A 21,487-nucleotide genomic window follows, 5' to 3' on the forward strand; every position below is an offset into this window, starting at 1 on the left:
CAGGTGGCCTTTGGCAGCTCCACGTGCACATTGTCATGACACTGGAAGCGTGAGACCACTGTCCCAGTGGGGGAAGCAAGCACAGGTCCCACAGTGGAGCTGTGGGGCCCTGTGCTCCACCCAACTCCTAAAGGACACGGGTTGGGGTGGCCACAGGACCCAAAAATATCCCAGGAAAGCTTAGAAAGGAGCTTACTGGGACTTATGGACAGGAGAGGCTCTCTGATGGCAGCCAGTCAGAGAATGAAGGTAGTGCTCTGCAAAGACGCAAGAAAAGGAGGGGAAGTTTAAAGGGTCTCAGAGCAAAGACTTCCATAGGGCATGAGACTGGTTTCTGCAGGAGTTAAACGAAGTGCACACACAGGTGCCTGGTGATGTTACACCAGGAGGGGAGTACAGAGCCTTGAGCAGACTAGAACTTGCGGTACCATCTGCATGTTCTTCCCCCAGGGAGGCTCGGTACTTTTTAACTAGTGAGGGTCCTGGTTATGCTGGCGGCTGTGGGCTGTGTTTCATTTAAGGAAGGGGAGTCTAGGCCCTGGGCTCCCCACTCCCCGGAGGCAGGGGTGCTGACCAGCTTAGTCACCAGCAGCACTTCTGGAAAGAGGTGGGCTGAATGGGCGGAGTGGGCTCCCCAGGGCCACGAGGAGAGTGAGCAGTGCTAGTGCAAAGCCAGCCCCTGGCCACAGGATATGGGCCCCGGCACAGAGGCTTTTGGCTCCCTGCCTCCACCAGGGTGTTAACTTAATCGCATTATGATCAGCGTTAGGCTGTGGCCCCTCCACAACTGATCCTACCCGATGTTCAGAAACAGGGAATATATTGCCTCTCCTGGTAGACTCGGAAACTGCTTGTTCATGGATGCAATTACTTTGCTGAAGCAAGATTTTCTTCCTGATGCCAATGTAGACTGTGAAGATTTGGGCAGGCAGAATCTACAGCAGTGGGGCCCTCTAACCATCTTGCCATTTTTCAGGTTAAAAGCAGAGTATCTGAGCAACTCTTGACAGGACTTGCTGACAGTTTTCTCTCTCAGAAGTTTGAAGAAGAAATGAGAGAAAATGTTACTCCGGAGTCAGTTCTGAGCCAAAAAGGATTTGAGAAGCAGAGGCCATGGAAACCTTGGGAAGCAAAGCCTGTGCCTCATTAGAGTTCATAATAGCTGAGGGGAGAAATGCAGAATGCAGACATACACCGGAAGTTTAAAAGGAGACTCATGAAATCAGGGAGAATGGCAAGGCATCTGGAGGCTGGAGGCAGTCAGCGGAACCCAACTCTGTAAAAGGGAAGAAGGAATTTGATACTATGTACCTGCTTGCTGGCCTCCCCAGGTGGGTTTTCCATGGATTAATATATTGATGACTGACATAATGCTTTGCTAACACCTGTGCAGGCTCCTTGAGAGCATCTTCCTCTTGAAGAAAGATTTATGCCTTTTATTCACCAATTACTAATTATTGAGTTCCTGTTCCGAGCACTGTGCTAGGTCTCCATCCTCTGGAAACTCGAAGTACCAGCCTAGGGCAAGCCGCCATCCTCTCTCACCTGAATTTCTGCAGTTGCCTCCTAAATGACTTCCCTGCTCTCCACCGACATGGCAGCCAGGTGATCTTTGACAAACATAACTCATAGTGGGCCATACCCCAGCTTATACCCTCTGGTGGCTTGCTGTCACTCTGAGGAGAGGATGCAGACTCCTCACCACAGCTGTGTGTTCTGGCACCCACCCCATCCTCTCCTGTCATTCTCCCCTCTCACTCACCGTATTTCCATCTCACTCACCTCCATTCTTTTTGCTGAACACATGTCTTACTTAGGACCTTTGTACCCTCTCTGTCCTCTGCCAGGAACACTCTTCTTCCAGAGCTCTTTCTTCTTTCTTTTCTTGGTTTTCTTTTTCTTTCCTTTCTTTGTTTATCTTTTCTTTCTTTCTTTCCTTTCCCTTTCCTGCCACTAAGTCTCAACAAAAATTTAACTCCTCAGAGAGCCCTTCCCTCCCAATAAAGCACAATAGCATGCCCCCTCTCTTTCACTTTCCATCTTACTGCCCTGCTCTATTTTCTTTATAATTTGTCCCAGTTTCCTTGTTTGTTTCCTTCTCTGTCCCCACACTGGGCCACAAGCTCCTCAAGAGTAGGGCAGTGCTTGTTCTGTTTATTGCTGTGCCTCTAGTGCCTGGGCCATAGAAGATGCTCAACAAATGCATGTGGTCTGAGGGGATAACTGAGACCATCAGTGGCAATGCAAAGCATATGTAGGGGTTAGGGATGTCAGCTGCTGTGGTTATGAAGAACCACCTTAAGGCTACCAGTGGCCTGGAGGTGGGAAGTTGTTGGTGGGGAACTGAAGACTCTCCAAGAGCCTGCTACTCTCTTGGTTTTTCTTGTGGTCCATTTGTGTGCTTCAATGGTGTTCCTGATGTTTCTTGCTCTATTCTTTCCATTCTCTTTTTTTCAGTCAACTAGCCTGTCTTCCTTGGGTTCTCCAGGCACTATTTCCCACCCTTGAGTCAGGCAGCCATACTTGGTCTAAATTACCCAGCCTCCTAGGACAGCTCCCTGAGCTGTGGGGGACATTTTGTCCAGAGAACACAGCTTGGATGGGGCAGGACCTTAACTGACATGTACATCGTGGAAGGTACAATAATGCTTTGGGACTACCAGCAAAGAATCAGCTTTCTCTGATTGGAGAGTCCAGACCAGTCCCCAAGGAAATGAATCTGGAATCAAATTTTATAGCGTAAATTAAGAGGAACCTGCATAGAGAGAGAAGGGAATGTTTTCTAAGTGGCTGAGGCACAAAGAGCTTGCAGGTTTCAGAATGGCACTCAGCTTCATCAAGTTCTGTGGAGGAGGGTTGTGCAGAGGATGCGAGAGACTGGAAAGCAGGTTGAGAAGGGCTTAAGTAGCCTGCCAAGATGCTCAGGCTTTGTCCTGGAGGATGAGGGGAGCTGTGGAAAGTGTTATTAGCAGAAGAGTAACAAATTCAAATTTGTGCAGTAGAATTTAGCAGGTATACACAGAAGAAATGTGGGGATGGAAAGAAAAGATACAAGTCCATCATAATTGTCTTGGGAGAAGAAGACAATGAGGATCTGAAGTAGGACTTTTGGGAGGGAGAAAGGAAAAAGTTGCTCTGTTTGCAGGTAGAACAACAGAAATTGGTGACCCTCAGGGTAATGAAGCTGGAGTAACTGAGTTAAAAGGCAATAGGGAAGATAGGAGGAGATGGTACTTTTGGGTTTATTGATATTTAGGACCTTTGGGGGTATTTTGGGACTATAGGCAGTTGGATGTGAGTTCACTGCTGGAAATAACAGCTTTGGGCATCACCATTGCTCAGTTTATAGTTGATCCTCTAAGGACCTAAGGTTAACATGGTTTCCTTTATTAACCTTTAAGATGAAAGAGTATGGAAGTTCCTCAGACTTCCTCTAATACTTCTCTGCAACATTTGGTGGAATCTGATGACATCATTTTGGATCAGGTGGCTGAATGCTAAGATGAGCAGGTTGCTCTGTAACAGGTATAATTACCATTGTGGGAAAGATGCTAAGGAACCAGAGCAACATCAGCCCAGGGAAAGAGTTCTCCTCACTCTTGTCCCGGTCAGCATTTTTATTAGAGATTTAGACAAAGATGTAGGAAGCCTACTCATCAAATTTGCAAATTATCCAAAGCTTGGATGAATAGTGAATATGTTGGTCATTTGTTTTGAGCTGCCTCACATCCATGTTTCCTTCTTGGTGTCAGTACCTAGATTTTCATTTGGATATCTTCCTTTCCTATCCACATAGCCCATTCATTTCTGTGTGGGGTGAACCCAATTCCAATTCCAAGGTGTCCCCTGATTGGTTTGATGTAATATTCACATTCCATCCTCCTTGCCTTGGTGGCTGGTTCAGAGGGGCCAAAAAGACAGAAGAGACGTTTGAGGACTTAAGAGAAAGATGACTCCATGCACTTCAGAAAACAGCATCTTTTCTTTTAAACTCCTTTCACCTTTCCTGTTGGTAAAAGAACCCTTCCTACAGGAACAAGGAAGCATGCTATCCCCAGAAGTTGCTGGCAGTTGTCTCTCAGCCATGAGGAGAACCAGGCTTATGATGAAGCAGAAGAAAGGAATAGGAGGAGGTGGAAATAATCAAGTTTTTGGTGACCTTTTTCAGCCTCTTAAATGCATCTGACCTAAAGCACCACTGGACTTCTCAGTCATGTGAACCTATAGTTTCCTTTAGTTGTTGAGATCATTTTGAGCCTAATTCTCTATTACTTGCAACCAACAGTGTCTCGACTATCAATAATAAATTGATCTTCAGGGAAACGGACTTTGGCCCAGTGGTTAGGGCGTCCGTCTACCATATGGGAGGTCCACGGTTCAAACCCCGGGCCTCCTTGACCCGTGTGGAACTGGCCATGTGCAGTGCTGATGCACGCAAGGAGTGCAGTGCCACGCAAGGGTGTCCCCCGCGTGGGGGAGCCCCACGCGCAAGGAGTGCGCCCGTGAGGAAAAGCAGCCCAGCGTGAAATGAAAGAGAGGCCTGCCCAGGAATGGCGCCGCCCACACTTCCCGTGCCGCTGACGACAACAGAAGCGGACAAAGAAACAAGACGCAGCAAATAGACACCAAGAACAGACAACCAGGGGAGGGGGGGAAATTAAATAAATAAATCTTAAAAAAATAAAAAAAAATAAAAAAAAATAAATTGATCTTCAAAGATCTCATCTGATCTCATCAAGTTTGATATTAAGTTGAAATTTATTGGGAATAAATATTGGGCTTTTAAACTTTGTTCCAGAAAAAGTATCACACAAGTACTTTGTAGCAATGTGAGTATAAAAGACGTCAGGAATTTTAGTTGACATTAAGCTCAGTCTGACATGGAGTCAGAGAGACCTGATTTTAATTCCTAGCTTCTTCAGTCACTACCTGTAGTGGACTGAATTGTGGGCCCCAGTAAGGATAGGTTCTTCCTTTATAGTCCACATATTGGTAGGTATGGACCCATTGTAACTGGGACCTCTTGAAGATGTGACTTCAGTCAGGGTGTGGCCTGACTGAATAGGGCTGGACTTTAGTCCAGATTATTGGAGTCTTTTATAAGCAGAATGAAAATCAGACAGAGAGAGACCAAGCCATGGAAAGAAGCCAGAAGTCAATGGAACCTGGAGGAAGAAAAAGACATTTCCATGTGCCTTGCCACTTGACAGAAGAGCCAAGGACCAAGGATCTCCAACAACCAGCCCCAGAACACCACAGTCATTGGGAAGAAATCATCACCTTGCTGACCCCTCAATTTTAGACTTCTCCTAGCCTCAAAATTGTGAATCAATAAATTTCCATTGTTTAAGCCAACCCACTGTATATTCATTTTAGGGGCTAGGAAACTAAGACACTACCTATGTGACCTTGGCAAGTTAATTGTCCTTTCTGAGCCTGGCTTTCATCATCTGTAAAATGAAGGTGACACCTACTCTTCAAATATTGGTAGGGGCAAAATTAGATATTGTCTGTAAGTTCCCCAGCACAGTGCGTGCCACCCGAAGTGCTGACATAGCTTAGCAGTGGCAGAGTGGTGGTGATATATGTATACTACAGCTACAAGAGACAAAACTCCAAACTAACTAGCTTATCCAAGAAGGAAACGTGTTAGCATGCGTAGCAGGAGGTAGGCAGCCTCCATGGTGGGCTTTACGCAGAAACTCTGCCTCAGTTTCTCCATGATTCGCTTGGTTTTGCCTTCCTTCGACTATCCAGAGCAAGAGCTGCCATCTGTGTCTTGAAATTACCAGCACTTGGGCCAGCAGAGGTCACTTACCAGCACTGTGGCCGGTACACTAGAAATGTGCTGGTTGACCTGCCCTCAGTCACAGACTGCCAGCCCCTGGCTCTGTGGTTGTGGTCTGCTTCCCTAGAACCTCAGGGATTCCCTGAGGGAAGCCGGGAGCTGTTGGAGAGGCAGAAAAGAAATGGATGCTAGAGAGGGCACCAACAGGAATTGAGTTAACTGTTACCATCCCCCAAGCTAATGCAAGCTAAGACAGTATTCACATAGGCCACAGTCTTCCCAGTCAGACTCCTCTGTGCAATTATGTTCATTCTGGAACATAAATAACTGAGGCTCTTTCAAAGGAGTACAACCAGGATTGGGAAAATTTGAAACCATGTCATGTGAGGAAGGGTTGCGAAACCTTAGGATTGGGCTGCTGCCAGGAGAAGTGGCATCATGATAACTAGAAGGCCACAGCTTTTCCATATGACCACATGGTGAAAATGGTCCTCATAGCAGCTATCATTTGTTGCCAGGCATTGGGCCAAGTTCTCCACATGCATTGTCTTCTTTCATCCTTACAGCATTCTAATAAATGAGGAAACCAATAAATGAGACAGAAAGAGGCAGAACAAGTGAGTGGCGAAGCCAGTGTTCAGCCTCTGGTCTCCAGCTCAGGTGCCCCTGACCTAGCCTGATGCTGAGGCCCCACACCAGACCACTTAAATCAGAATCTCTGGGGTGGGGTTGGGACATACCTTCTGAAAGTTGCCCAGGTAATTCTAACGTGTAGCCAGGAGTGAGGACTCCTGACCTATAGTAAAAACACTGAGGAAGGGTCACACCAGAGCTGCCTTCAGGAGCCCAATGGGAATTTGCAGTATGTGAAGCGGCAGGTAGAAAACAACAGGGACATAGAAGGACTATGGTGAGCTAAAGGCAGCAGGATCCAACCCAGGTCTCTTAAAGCAAGAAACTGACACAGGACTATCAAAGCATGTATATGGGAGGCCACTGTTCTGCACACCGAGCTTCTCAAACTCCAGCATGTCCCCCAAATACCTGGGGAGCTTGGTGAAGAGCAGGGCAGGGGTGGGACCTGACATATATCCTGCATTTCTCAGAAGCCCCCAGGTGATGCCGAAGCTGCTGGTCCACAAACCATCCTTTGTGTTGCAAGGTTATATACAGCCCTACTTTCCACGGCTGACCAGGTGGCAGTTGAGTCATCAGCCAGCTTTCAACTCCATGTGATGATGAGACTCCCAAGAAGCAGGGTGTCCGGCATTGCGACTACTTGCCTAAGAAAGCTGTCCTACCCTAGAAATTTCCAAAGAGGGGGAATGGCCTGCTCTCAGGAGCGTTGTGGCCGGCCTCCATCAGGGGGTAGTCCAAAATGCAGAGAACTGCTGCACGATGCTTCTCCCAGAGCCTTAGCTCTGCACTTCCTCTGGCAGCAGAACTTCAAGCAGGAAGTTCAAGCAGGAAGAGGGCCTACATCTTGTTCGCACCTCTGGGACCTGAGCTCCAGCCCCTGGTGGTGTGATCATCTGGCTGCAGTACCTCATCCTGACACAGCCTGCCTTGCACCCCCTGACCACGCTGCTGCATTAGCTAACCACAACATCCCCAGCCTCGGAGGTTTCACAGATCCTTGACACTCTTTATTCTGCTGCTCTTTGTTGCAGAGCATTGTAGCCATTCACTGCATCAAGACCCTGTCTGATTTGACTCGGAGTCTTATCATCAGTTAGTAGTGGAACCAGAATTAAAATTAAAACTCATGCATCTTGATTTTTTTACTCCTCTTTATTTTCTCTTGTGCTGTGAGTTTTTGTTGTAAAACTATTTAGATATTCAGTCAGCAAAATATGTCTTTGGAAATGTAAAAACCAACTCACCAGCCATGTGAAAGCCATGGCTAGTTGCCCAGCTTTTGTGTTAAAAGTAGTTCCACTGGCTGGCTGGACTGTTCTGCCTCTTTCCACATTCTGCCAGTGGAGTGATTAAGGTGGTAGATTACCTTGTCAATCCTGCTTACTCCAAGCACGCCACTGAATTCCCTCCCTGTCTACCCTCACATGGCTTCTGTCCATCTGAGTTAAGTGCTGTTCTGTACTTACTGGGCAGTTAAAGCTCCTTGCCTTCCTTTCCACTTTAATGCCCACCCCCTGACCTGTTTGGTTTCAAGAGATTCCATCCTAGTTCACAGACCCTGAGTCTGGGTAGGGTGAAATTTACCCTCCATCTACCACAGCACATATTTTTAAAAAATTTTCACAGCTCACTTAAATGAAGTTTTGTTCTTTTTGCCCTTAACCATTAATCAGATCACCTTTCCAGGAAGTTTTTCTTGAATAATCCCACTCCTCTGGATTCATTTTTTTCCCCAGTTCCTTCCAACATACCCTTAAGAATCTTCAACAGGAACTGATTCTGCCCCTCTGAAAAACCTCTTCTCTTAAAGATGGCTCACTTGTTTGGAAGGAACTGCATAGTTCGGCAGCCCTCTGTCAGGCTTGACAAATGCCTATGGATGTGTGCTCTTTCCAGTAAACATAGGCAAAAGCACTTTGTGCTTATGTGTTTTGGAGGATGCTTCTTCAGTCCTTTGCAGCCTCTGCCCTGCCAATAAATTGCCAAGGAATACCAAAGGAATGGGTTGTCCTCACTCAAACACTTATCTTTGGGTGAAGGTCAGCATTCACCCTACGATCTGGTGGCTTACATTCAGTATTCAGTGTAAATCAACTTTTTAAAAAGTGCAATGATTATTAATTAGCACAGATTTACATTTATCCAGTGCTTTCCAGTGTGCAAAGGATGTGTGTGTGGTGTACAAATATAAGCAGAAGTGCCCGTCTCTCTTTTTTCACTGCCTCTTAAGGAGAAAGTAGTAAACTGCCCTCTACACACACAGCAACACACACATACTCCAGAAGCCCCTGAAATATAAGGAGACTTGGTACAGAAGAGGCATGGCCTGGAGAACCCGGCCCAAGCCTTAGACTCTTCAACATGCTACCAGCACAGGGAGAGAGACAAGCATCTTACCTCTCTGCCTTTTCACAAATGCAAATATTTCTGGGAGAGGTTGCACCTAAAACCACTGTCACTAACACTCTAATTAGCCATTCGCACCTCAGCAAGGTTTAGATGACAGCCAACCAGGTGTGTTGAGAAATGGGACATGGAATAGACATCCATAGATTGAGAGACTCCTGCAAGGGTAAAAATGAGGTGCCCTGGAGGAGGAGGAGGAGGAGGGCATAAGCAGGGCCATAGCATCAGGCACGTTCCAGAAAGATGTTCCTGCAGCCATGTGGAGGACAGGACAGGGACTCGATGTCTACCTCTAGTACATAATAGGACATGGTCATACCACCTGAGGCCAAATGCCACAAGGGCAGAACTAAGGCAATAGTAGTGAGGAGAAGGAGGAGGAGACAGGAAACTTGTATGATCGCAAATTAGCCAGGGAAGAATGCCTTAGTGCCTTCTCCAAGCATAGATGAATCTTGTCCAGTGCTTGACCAAGCATTAGCTGTAAAGGTCAAAAGATGACCCTGAGCTCAAGGAATTCCAATTCTAAATCCGGGAAATAGCCATGTTAATGGATGATTGCAAGGCATTATGGAACGTGCTACCAAAAAGTATGTCTTAGCACTGAGCAGTGAGAAGGGAATGTGGTTCATTTTGCCTGGGAGATGGGAGAGTAAAAACACTACCCAGGAGAGAGGATATGATTGTTGGGTCTTCAGGCATGAATAGGAGTTTGTCAGGTGGACAAGGGGAAGACCATGTCTATAACAGTGTGGAGGCTTGAGAAATGGTGAGCTCAGGGAGTAACTCTTACTCAGTACAGGTGAAGTGCAAAGCCTCCAGGGGATGGTACTGAGACCATTCATTCAGTAGCACCAGGTATTAAAGGAAGAGTCTAGATGGCACTCTGCAGGCAGTGGGGAACTTTGAAGTAGTTGTAAGTTGAGAATTGTATTTAAGGATTACCCCAACAGCAGGGTGGAGGCTCAGCTGGAGGGGAGATAGCAGGAGCAGGGACAGCAGGATGGGGCCAGGTGTGAAGAAGGTCCTCATGGTAGTCCACTCAACAGACGGGAAGAAATGAGAGCAGCAACTGCGGGAGAAAGGAAAGGACTCAAAAGACAAGTAGGAGACAGAGTTCTGTGCACACAGTTGCCAGCCTGGTACGGAGGGGGTCCCAGAAGAAGGAAAGCCATGATAATGGGCTGGTGCACCAAAGCATGAAAAGCAGGAAACACAGACATTATAAGAAAACATAAGGTGAGAGTTGGTAAGAGGGAGAGTTCTGGAAGGACAGTGCCTGCAAAGGAAAGAGGAAATGAGAATGGGATCAAATCCTTCATGGAGCATGATTCTGATGAAGATCAAAACTACTGCAACAAAAGCTGTCAAATTTTATCTCGGCCTACAGCCACTCTGCTGAGCTCCTTGCACACTTCTCCACTGCCTTCTTGACTTCTCTACTTGGCTGTTTCCTAAGCATTTCCAACCCACAGGACCAAAACAGGTTTTGGTCTGATTCTCCACCACCACTAGTAGCGATCAGATTCTTCACCATCTTATTGACTCCCAGTGGCCTACCTGCTTCCATCCTCTCTTCCTAGTGGGCTCTTTGCTACACAGCAGCCAGTGGTCATGTAAAAAATGGAAATGAAATCACATCCCTTCCCTGATCAATCCTGCAATCCCTTGAGTGACCTGCCACCATTCCTAGAACAAAATACAAAGTCCTAACACTTGCCCACATGGCTCCGTGTAGGCATGACTGAGCTCTTGCCAGTCTCCTGTACTGTACGTCTGTACTTCTCAGCCGTGCATGTCCTGTACTATATGTCTGTACTTCTCAGCCATGCATGTCTCTAACCATGCCCATCTTGCTATTCCATGAGCAAACAAGCATGATCCCACCTTAGACCCTTCCCCCTAAATCTTTACCTATTTCCTTCCTTCACATCATTTGGATCTCTGCCCAGGCATCAACCTAGCAAACAGGCCTTCTCTGACCAACCTACTTAAATTAGCCTCCCACCCCCATCCCATCTAGTCATCCCCTTCCTGCTCTTAGGGCTAAGACCTGCTGCATTTTTTATGGCACTTATTACTGAGTAAAATTATTTGCTTATTTGTTTGTCCATATCCAGACTATTACTTCTGGGAAGACAGGAACTTCATCTCTCTTGTTTGCTGCTATTTCCTCTCATTGTAACACAGCGTTTGGTAAATAGCAGGCACTCAATAAATATGTAGAATGAATGAAAGGAAGATGTGCACCCTGCTGTGTTAACACAGGTCACATCTTAGGCATGTTTGTTTGCACTATTTCAATATTACCCTCAGAGTAGTCCTCAAAGACAGGTATTTTTCATGTGTGACCAATGAAGAAACTGAGGTCAGGGAGACGGAGTCATCTTCTCATGTCACAGTGAGCTCTCAGATGCAAGTCTCTCAGGGACCCAGTGGCTGGTGGGATTCCTCCTTTAAGGTTGAAGGGGTGACGGGTGTAAGCAAAGATATATTGGGTAATGGAGGAAAATGAGGCATATGTTCAAGCCCAGCAGCCACTTCTGTCATCTCTGAAGTTGAGACATGGTCATCTGCTGGTAGTAAGGGATTTACTGGTGCGGTATCAGCGAAAGGAGGAGAGGTAACAGTTGAGAGTGCCGTTAGGGTGAATGGGCAAGGAAGTCAGTCCAGCATTTGAAGAATCACAACCCATGTGGAAGGTTCAGCTGAGGGTGTTGCTGTGAATTGGCAGTGACTCCAGCTGTGGAAGCTCTCTGAATAACAGCCTTAAAATTCTCCTGAGCCCAGGGACAGAAAAAACAGGTTGTTTTGGATCGTCCAAGTTTTGGAAATCGATATGGCAGTTGGAATCAGTGCCCTAGGGGCTGAAGAACTCAACAGAGAGTATGTGTAGAGTGTGATGGTAGTGCCTGGAAGTGGGCTCCAGACCAAGTAGAATGCAAGCAAAGTGAAGAGAGACCTGAGAAACGAGCAAGGGGCTGAGATTCGGAAGGCTTAGGGCAGGCAGAGAACTGAGCTGAACTCAGGAGAAAGGGTGGGCAAAGAGGGAAAGGGTAAGAGGCTGTGGGCACTGGCCTTTGGAAGTGTGCCAGTCCCAGGCGGCTCTGTTCTGGGTGACAGGAGAACTTGGAGCCTTGCCCTTAGCACAGATGGCTGGGGGTGTGGATTTGCAGAAGGGAGGGGCCCCAGGATAGGAAGACTCCCGGGTGGATGTGGCTGAGGGCAGGTCCCTGGGTAGAGTAGACTGTGGTCTGAGCACCTACATTTGGACTCAATGCAGGAGCAAGCTGATGGGCGCAGAGGTGGCTACAACCAGTGAGATTTGTTATCAGGTCCTTTTTAGCATCGCTGCTGACTGAAAGAATGGTGCAAAGGGAAAAGGTGTGGGTTGAGCAAGCAGAGGGGGGCAAGGAGTAACTTGCCACGTAGGCTGGGTGTTCAACAGCTGAGTATCTGGGAAAGGGTGTGGTGCTCTGTGGAAAGGGACGCGGATAAAGACATAGCTGACCACCTTCATGAGACTGGTTGCCGAGAACCAGCCCTTCAGCAGCTTACCAAAGTTACATTTTCCATTTGTTCCTTAACTGTGTAGCTGACTCCATGTTCTAATTTTTTACAATTTTTTGCATTCGTGTTTTAGATCTTTTAAAAATGACTTGCATTCATTTCTTTCATGTGTGTGTGTGTGTGTTTAATCATTTTCAAGTTGTGGAGATATTCTGCAAATCCTGAATTTGTCCATTTCTTCACCTCACCCCCCCCTAAAATGGAGTATTGCTGTGAGCTTTGAGTAGTTTTTGATGACTAGCCCGGTGAGTTTCAGATCTCCCCTGGATGAACAGCATTTGCCATGGAAACAGCACCTTGTCCTGGGCTTCTCCTGTCTTCAGTCCCTTCCTCTCAAATGTCTGGGATTTACTGGAGCCTTCCCTTCTTGGCCCTTTTCTAGCCTGCACTAGTTTTGCTGGGAATCTCTCCCCTGTTCTTGCAATGAGGCTTCAAGGCTTCACATTTTTCTACACGTAACCATGCTGTCTGCTATGCCTTGTCATATGGGGGTGAGTGGGCCTGGCCTTGCTTGGGGCAGATCCTTTGTCTTTCTGAACCCAGCACTGGGGTGGGAGTGGGTGGGCCTGGCCTTGCTTGGCTCCAGCCTCAGCTCACACTGGCACCCCGGGCAGTCCCCTTTACCTTGCTGAGCCTCGGCTTCTCCAACTGTCAAAAGAGAGTGGCAGTCCCAGCCATGCGGTGCTGCTTTGAGAGGGGTGGGACACAGCCTCTTTGAGAATACCTGATCCTGGGGCCTTCGCTCTGTCCCTCATGAGCAGATGTTCTCCTGCTTGATGTGTAGGTTACTGGAGGCCACAGAACATGGTGGCCGTTGTCCTTGCCTTTTTCCAAAACATTTGATAAAATGCTCCCCCTTTTAGCAGAGGTTTTGAGTTCCTGGTTCTCACTCCATCTGCCCACCCCCCAACCACATCAAGCATGTCCAGACCCCCTCTTGGCCCTACTCTTCGCCTCCTGGCATGTGGCCTGGCTCTACCCTGTGCCCACCCCCAGCTTGGCTCCTTGCAGGGCTATGGGGCAGGTGGGCACTCATTAAACCTTCTTGATTGACTCAACCAATGACTCTATTCTCATGGTTCCGACTTCCCACCCCATTTATTCAGCCGCTCTCCATTGAGGGCCCACTATGTGCCAGGCACTGTTCCTGGCTCTGGGGGCAGACCAGCAAACCAAACAGATATCACTCCCTCCCTCTGCTCCACTGTGCTTCCAGTGCTCTTGAATCTCTCTTCCCATTAGGGCAGACTTGTCTGGATAACATGCATAGGGGCGGAGTTTGTTAAGTTCTTAAAACATTTATTGAGTGTTTCTTCTGTGCAAGGCAATGTTCTAAGCTTTTTAATGCATTAGCTCACCCAGTTCCCACAAAATTGTGAGGGAGGCACTCATCCTCCTCAGACTAGAAACTAAGGAAACACAGGGACCTCAAGACCTGCTGATGGCTCATGTGAGCACAGATAACCCGACCCCAGCGCCCGTGCATGCCTCTCACTACCATTTGCTGCCTCTCCGTTGTGCTTGGGTTGCTCCTTGGACATCAGTGTTGCTTTCCCATTATAGAAATTTCTTGAAGGCAGCTGTCCCTCGTGATACCCAGCACAGGCCTATGCACGTAATAGGTGATTAATGAATGCTTTTGTTACCAGGGCTAAGTCACTACAGACTGGCTTCGCAGGGCCCTAAGCCCAGGTTGCTTAGGATCATCCAGGCCAGCAGAAAGGCCACAATCTCACACAGCTCTGTGTGCAGGCTCCCCTCTGCTCCCTGCCTGAGTAGGTCAAACGCAGCCCCCTCCTCGGCTCCACACCCTAACCCTGCTCCGGATGCAGCCAGCGGAGCGACTTCTTATGCCTGCAGCACGTTTCCTTCCTCTCCCCGTCTGTGCCTTCTTACCATGCTTCCCCATCACCCTCGCACTCTCTTTTGATCTCTCAAATCCAGGCCCTTGGAGAAATCAGACGGTATGAAATATGAAAACTGCTTGGGAAGTAATTGAAGAAACACTGTGACTTTTGAAACCCATGGAGATAGCACTCACACCTTCTTACTCACGTTATTTAATTTTTAATGGCAGATTTAATTAATGGAGATCAGGTCTTCTGGTTTCAGATGTGCACACGGAGCAGCTGGAGGAGGAGGGAAGTCTGTGTAGGACAGAGGGAAAAGACTTCTCAGAATCTGCAAACTGAAGAGTCTTAACAGGAAAGAAAATCACCCAGAAATAATATGTCATGATCACTGGATGCTAATTAATGTACAGGAATTCAGTACAGCGCTTTGAAGAGAGATCTCCCAGTGATTTATGTGTGGGTAATGGGGCTCAGTTGCAGGTACCAGTGGAGCCAGGGCCTCCTCTGGGCATTGTGCTGCAGGAGATGCAAGAAGCTCCCCTAGACCTGAATCTCTGGACTGACCATGTGATAGCCAGGCCCTGAGCCTCAACAGACTTGCAACCCCTACTCTCTAGTTTATTGGACTTACCCCACTCAGCTACCATGGAGGTGAAGAAGGTCAACCACCACACCAGGGAGCCAAGAGTGTCTACAACTGCAAGCAGGAGAATTGCATCCAGCATCCATGTGGAATCTAAGCCCCCTCTTGATATAGATGTAGAGTGGGCACAACCATTCCAAGGTCCACAGGATGGAGGAATAGAGTATGGATTAGAGTGAACTTACTGATATTGAACTATTGTGATTAGTAATCAAAGAAAATGTGGCATCGGTGTGGAGAAAGTGGCCGTGGTGGCTGCTGGGGGTAAGGAGTGGGAGGAAGAGATGTGATGTGGGGGCATTTTTGGGGGTTGGAGTTATCCTGGGTGGTGCTGCGGGGACAGTTACCAGACATTGTATGTCCTCCCATGGCCCACTGGGTGGCCTGTGGGAGAGTGTGGGCTATGGTGTGGACCATTGACCATGAGGTGCAGCGGTGCTCAGAGATGTATTCACCAAATGCAATAAATGTCTCATGATGATGGAGGAGGTTGTTGTTATGGGGGAGGAGTGGGGTAAGGGGGGTGGGGAGTATATGGGGATCTCATTTTTTTTAATGTAACATTAAAAAAATAAATAAAGACAAAAAGAAGAAGAAGAAGCTCCCCTAGCACTTGCAGTCTTGTGAAGGACTGGGCTCCATCCTCCATACCACTGCCAGAATAGTCTTTAAAATACACATCTACTCTTTATCAGCCTCTCTTGCCTAAAGGATGAAGCCCAGCCTTTTCAGCCTGCATTTGATCCTCCAGGCCCTGGGCTGGATTTCTTCTTCCAGCCGCTTTCCTTGCCCTTGCTCCTTGTGCTACTGCTGCAGCAAACCGCTGCTCGCTATGTGGCTGGGGGGCCCCCCAAGTCTTTCCACACACTCTTGCCTCTGTTCAGAAGACCCTCCTCTAATTATTCAGCTTATTTCTGCTCACTCATAAACCCTCAGTTCATTTAAAATGGATGTGCCCTTTGACCTAAGAATTTGGCTTTCTAGAATGTACCTTGTAGATGGACTCATTCATGAACAAAGGGATAGATGCCTAGATGTAATAGCGAAAGACTAGAAACAACCTAAATGTCTATGCGTCCAATGTTCTAGAACTAAGCAAGTTCTAGAACATGAACTAAGCAAGTTCTAGAACATTCATTCATTCAACAGATTACTATCCAGCTGTTGAAAGGAAGAAGCCTCTGAGAATTGAGTGCAAAATGTCAAGTGTATGTTGTGTACGTTGTGTCTGGTGTGGGTCCCTCATGTGCCCTGCTTGGATGTGCCTCATGGACTATTGCAAAGTGTCCCCAGGAGAAGGATATATGAGAGAGGACCACTTGCCACTGTAGATCCTTCTGTGGGCCTGACCTTTCAGGTGCTCTGCAGCCCCTGGGGCGGGGGCTCGGGCACTCCACTGTTACTACCGTGTTGCATGGGTCTGCTCCGTTGGTTGTCAGTGAGCTCTACGAGGCCCGGGAATGGGTCTCATTGTCTTTGAATCCCCTGGCAGTTAGTGGGTTTTTGGTGTGAATGTTGGTGGTGCCAGATCCCACTGAGGCTTCCCCAGCTCCCGTGATTGTGCAGTGCTCCTTCCCAGAAGAGCGGGAAGGCCCGGCAGCCAGGAGGGTTCATGAACACAGGAAGCTGACTCAGTACTAGCTAGTCGCCAGCCAGAGGCCTTGGTGTGCCACTGGAGCAGCATTTATGACCTCTTCTGGAAGCATCCGGTCAGGCCCATGAGATGCAGAGGTTAGGACAGGTCAGGGCAGGAAGGAGAACTTCCCTAAATTAGATGGAGAGGCAGCAGAGGAAGCACCAGTGGGGTAATCACAGCCACTTCTTGGCCTGTGGGCGCTTCCCGTGACCTATCAAGTTGACCACAGGTTCAGTCTCACTAAGCTGCCTCCCAGGACACACAGGCTGGCCGTGCCCGCCGGGTGCTGGGTCTAGAATAGAGGAGCTGAGATTCTCCAGTCATCCTAGAGAACAGGCCCCATCTGGGGCATGGGCGAGTATCTGGGAGACAGCGGACACTGAGGAGGCCTCTACACACAGTGACGGGAGTGGAGGAGAGGGCCAGGGATGCTTGGCTGTCTAGGGGAAGGAGGCAGACTAGACTCATTGGGGGGGACGTAGGGCGGCTTCGGATAAGGCAGATTTTAACTTTAGAAAATTCCCTGTTCCAAAAGTCAGGGCTCTTACAGACCGAGTGGGTGCTCTGTGCCAGGCACTGTGCTAAGCACCTCAAACGCACTGTCTCACCCTCACAACCATCCTGTGAGGCCGGGGTACAGTGTCACGGCTAAGCAAACTGTGCCTGAGAGGAATTAGCGGTCTTACCCGAAGAACACAGTCAGGTGGAGCAGAGTGAAGCAAACCTCTGGGTCTGTGGACTCTGGAACCTGATAGTGAGGTCCCCAGGAGTGCAGGGTTCAGAGTGAATCTAAGAGGTCATCCAACACAGATATCAGAAAAGAGAGCTTGCCTGGGGTGGGAGGCGAGACCCTGACTTTCACCTTGAAATTAGGGCTCTTGGCAATCCACACAAGAGCTGGTTGAGTGTAGGACTGGTTGAGGCAAAATCACCATCTCTTGGTTCGAAACTGAGTGTTCCAGAGAGAAATCGTGCTGGGAGACTTACACTTGGCACAGGAGACTTACACTCAGCACAGGCACTCAGTGGCCTTGGGCCCTGTGCTGGAGATGAGCATATGTTTATTTAATGCCTGGGGGTGCTGGGAGCAGGGCTGGAAGCATCTGCATTTTGCAGCTGTTATTGCTAATAATCCCCTGAGGCATCAGTGATCACCCTGATTTACAAGGGAAGAAAACGGAGCAAACGAGAGGCTAGATGACTTGCCCAGGGTCCACCCAGCTGCTCACCCCAGCACGGCCCCAGGCAGAGCTCCTGTCCCTGGTGACTTTTGTGCCCTGGCACTCTCCCTCAGCTGCACACACTTCCACACTCCTCTACCAGCTGGCAATTCCCTGAGGACACGGGACATCATGAGGAGGAGGTAGGGGGAATCTGGCTCCAGCTCAGACTCTGCCTTCCATGCCCCAGGGATCCTTAGGGGGAGGCAGTGCCCATCCCTCAGCCATAGTTCCCTTCACTGCTGGTGGATATGTCAATTGAATGGTGTGGCAGGTGCTTTCCCTGCCATGGCTGAGGTTCTGAGCACCTGTAACTTTTTCCTTCCTGCCTAAGGGCTGCTTTATTCCTCCAAGAGCCAGGCGATCTGTGTGGATGGTTGAGTGGTGCCAGTCCAGGCTCAGCAACCCACGTGATGGCATGTGGAGTCCCAGCTCTGTAACTTTGAGATCTGCCCGTATCTTGTCATAGGAACTAACTAAACCACACCAGTGGCAGGTATCTAGAGCTGGAGGCTTCAGGTTGCTGATCTATAAAACTAGGGATGGTGATCCCACCCTTGTCAGTCTTTGAGGAGTGAATACTGTCAGGTCCGTAAAGGGTCTGGCATCAGGGCTGGTGTGTATTAGGCAGACTCCACATGGCATCTGCTAATGTTTTTATCACCATTACTGCTGGGTGCTGACTTTCCAAGCCCGGTTCCCACAAGGGGACCTGGCCTGGCTGGTCCTGCCTCAAGCCATCCTCTCAGTCTGTATCCTTGAACCAGCCTCCTGCAAGAGAAGTTGGTTCTGAGCTCTGCTCCTCCTGCCCCCAGCTTGCATGGCTCTCCTGCCTGGAGTGGGGCTGGAGGACAAGCAGCAGGAAGGAGTCAGGAGTGTTCTGTGGACAGGAGAGGGCTGCGTCCTGGGCCTGCTTGGCCTTCGCAGCTCAGCTCTGAGGTGTAAGGAACTTCAGTAACACCCAAGGTCGCACGGTGGGGTGGCCAGCATTTAAACCTAGCTCCCTCTTATTCCCAGGTGTCTTAGTTTCCTGGCTGCTCAAGCAAATAACCAGCAATACGTTGGCTTAAAGAATGGGGACTTATTGGCTCACGGTTTTGAGGCTAGGAAAAGTTCAATATCGAGGCGTCATCACGGCAGTGTTCTCCTAGAACACTGGTATTCTGGGGCTGGCTGTTGGCGACCCTTGGTCCTTGGTTTTTCTGGCACATGGCAGTGCATGTGGTGGCCTCTCCTGGCTTCTTAGTTCCATTGATTCTGGCTGCTGGCTGCTCCCCTGTGGCTTTTCCCCTGTGTCTCTGAGTTATGTTCTGCTTATAAAGGACTCGAGTCGTAGGATTAAGACCCATCCTGATTTAACTGGGCCATACCTTAACTGATGGTTCTATTTGCAAGGATTCATACTCACAGGAACAGATTAAGTTTAGGAATGTATTTTTCTGGTGTACCTAACCCTAAACCTGGGCACTTGCCCTATACTAACCTACCTCTGTACATATATGTTGAATGTTTAATCATAGGTAGAAGATTATAGGTTATGCAAACGTCTTGCAACACTCTGGACAGATGGACAAGGTGGTTGTGATAGGCAGCAGAGTGTACCATACAGCCTGGGAATCCAGACTGGGGCCTCCACTTGGTCTCTGTTACTAAGCAAATCACTGCACCTCTCTGGGCCTCAGAGTCTTCCTATAAAGGGGTTGGACCAGATCAGGAGTCAGCAAAGTTTTTCTGTAAAGACAGTGAATATTTTAGGCTTGGCAAGCCAAACAGTCTCTCTTGCAGCTGCCCACCTCTGCTGTTGGAGCACAAAAGCAGCCATAGACAATACTTAAATGAATGTGCCTGTGTCCCAATAAAACTTTATTTACAAAAGCAGACAGTACTCTGGACTTTGCCCATGGGTCATGGTTTGCCAGTCCATCAACCAGAGGATCTCATGATGAGCTTGAAGCCTTTGCTAGCCTAGGTTTCTATCGCAGCAGTCAGCCCCTGGTTGGAGCTAGAACCCAAGCTGGGGATTGATCACCAGTCTGCTTTGATGCTGGTCAAGAAATTAGCATGGTTGCATCCCGTGGGGGAGCCAGAGGGAAATCTTTGGTAACCACCTCTGTTTTTCTTTTCATAGACTGCCGAGATGTATAAACTGTCTTTACAGCAATTCCATGAGGCAGCTTCGAAAATGGAGAGCACACTACAGTAAGAATTTGCTTATTATTCTTTGTATACTGTATTTGTAAAAGTTCCCACATGTGGCTTGAAACCTGCCACCACCTGCCTAATTTTAAATTTCTATAATAACACCGAGAGCCATCTGGTACTCGGTTCTCCCCCCTGGATCCACGGTGGCCACTGGTCTTCTGTAATTGACCAAATTAGCCCTCCTTTCCTCACTAGCTTCTTGGTGAGTGAAAAGTGGGTCTGGCAGACTTGGCTGAGTTATTTTAGGGCCCAGTTTCTAGGGAGCTGGGACTGGTTTTTGTTTTCTAGTCAGGAGAGGAGCTGGTGGTCAGGCCCTGGAGGGAGAAGGGAAGGGGGTGCTTCTGGCCCCCCCACCTCCCACTCCCGCTTTGTGGAGAGTGCCTTCTAGAACAGCCTCCTCACAGTGGACATTAGTTGGCAGTGGGCTCCTCCGCCTGCCTGGTCCGTGCTAAGACCTGTTGCATATTGACAGTGAAGTCCCTGGGTTACTCCAGGGACGAACTGGCCAATAGCTTGCTCAGGCCACACAGGCCTGAACGCCAGAATTCTTCCTACGTCAGTCCATCCATGCCTCAGGCTCCCTGTGCCACTTGTTGAGGGCTCTGAGCTGGCATGTCAGGGAAAGGGGACGGGGAAATGGTGCCTTTGTGACAGACTCAGCTCCAGTTGTCAGGAGGCTGCCTGCTGCTGCAAGACTGGAAGGCACGTGACTGGGGTGAGTGATGCCACCTGGGCTCTGGCTTCTCTCTGCGAAGATGATGTCTGTGACCTGGGGGCTCCTCTGGACTTCTTGTCCTCCTCAGCAGGTCCCTCCCTCTCAAGAGAGGAGCAGGATGGCACAGCAGGCTCACTGGGTACAGGACAAGAGAGTGGTGGCTCACAGTTGGCATAGTGAGAGGAAACTATCACAGAGAGGACTGGGGAGCTCAGAAAAAAGGGATGCTTGTAAAAATGGCTGCTGACAAAAACCACGCCAGGAGCCAGGTAGGGAAGTGATGGAACAGTAATGATTTGATTGTTGAGCATGAGATGCCAGAAAGTGGGGTGAAGTGCCACTAGGTTGTGGGGAAGGAAAAGAATTACCTTGAAACGTCTCAGTACTCCATGGAAGCCTGTTTGGAGGCCGTGGTCAGTGGGGCAGCATCCTCACCGGGGCTGGGACTCCGCAGGGCTTTGGAGGCAAGCTTGCAGCGTCAGGTGGCAGGGGACCAATCAAGGAAACCTCCAGCTGCCATCACGGACACACAGAGCCCCTCCTCACAGAAGGTTCAGAGAGCCTGTCTCGGAAGGGTACCTCCTGGTGCTTGGGAGCTCCATAAGTCCCTCACAAATCAGTGAGGAGAGGCCAGGAAGCAGTCCCACCAGGAGGCTGCCAAGGGACTGCCAGCACAGACCCATGAGCCTGGAGCTTGGCAGGACCCCCAGCTGCTGCTGCCTTGCCAGGCCCCAGCCTCTGACCTGAGCAGCTTGTGAAGGCAGCAGGCACTGAATCCACAGCCCCCCTTGCTTCCTCAGATGTATGAGCAGCCT

General features: G+C 48.9%; 1 protein-coding gene across 2 annotated transcripts in view; it reads left to right on the forward strand.

The window, feature by feature from the left end:
• The window catches only part of CHCHD6 (coiled-coil-helix-coiled-coil-helix domain containing 6), a 261,817-nt gene that overhangs the window by 198,265 nt on the left and 42,065 nt on the right, over nucleotides 1–21,487 (forward strand). For both annotated transcript variants that reach the window (XM_004449101.2, XM_058288965.2), the window contains one exon: nucleotides 19,884–19,954. In XM_004449101.2, the coding sequence (XP_004449158.1) occupies nucleotides 19,884–19,954 (71 nt within the window). The remainder of the gene's footprint in view (nucleotides 1–19,883; nucleotides 19,955–21,487) is intronic.

The sequence above is a fragment of the Dasypus novemcinctus genome, chromosome 26, assembly GCF_030445035.2.
Source record: "Dasypus novemcinctus isolate mDasNov1 chromosome 26, mDasNov1.1.hap2, whole genome shotgun sequence".
NCBI lineage: Eukaryota > Metazoa > Chordata > Mammalia > Cingulata > Dasypodidae > Dasypus > Dasypus novemcinctus.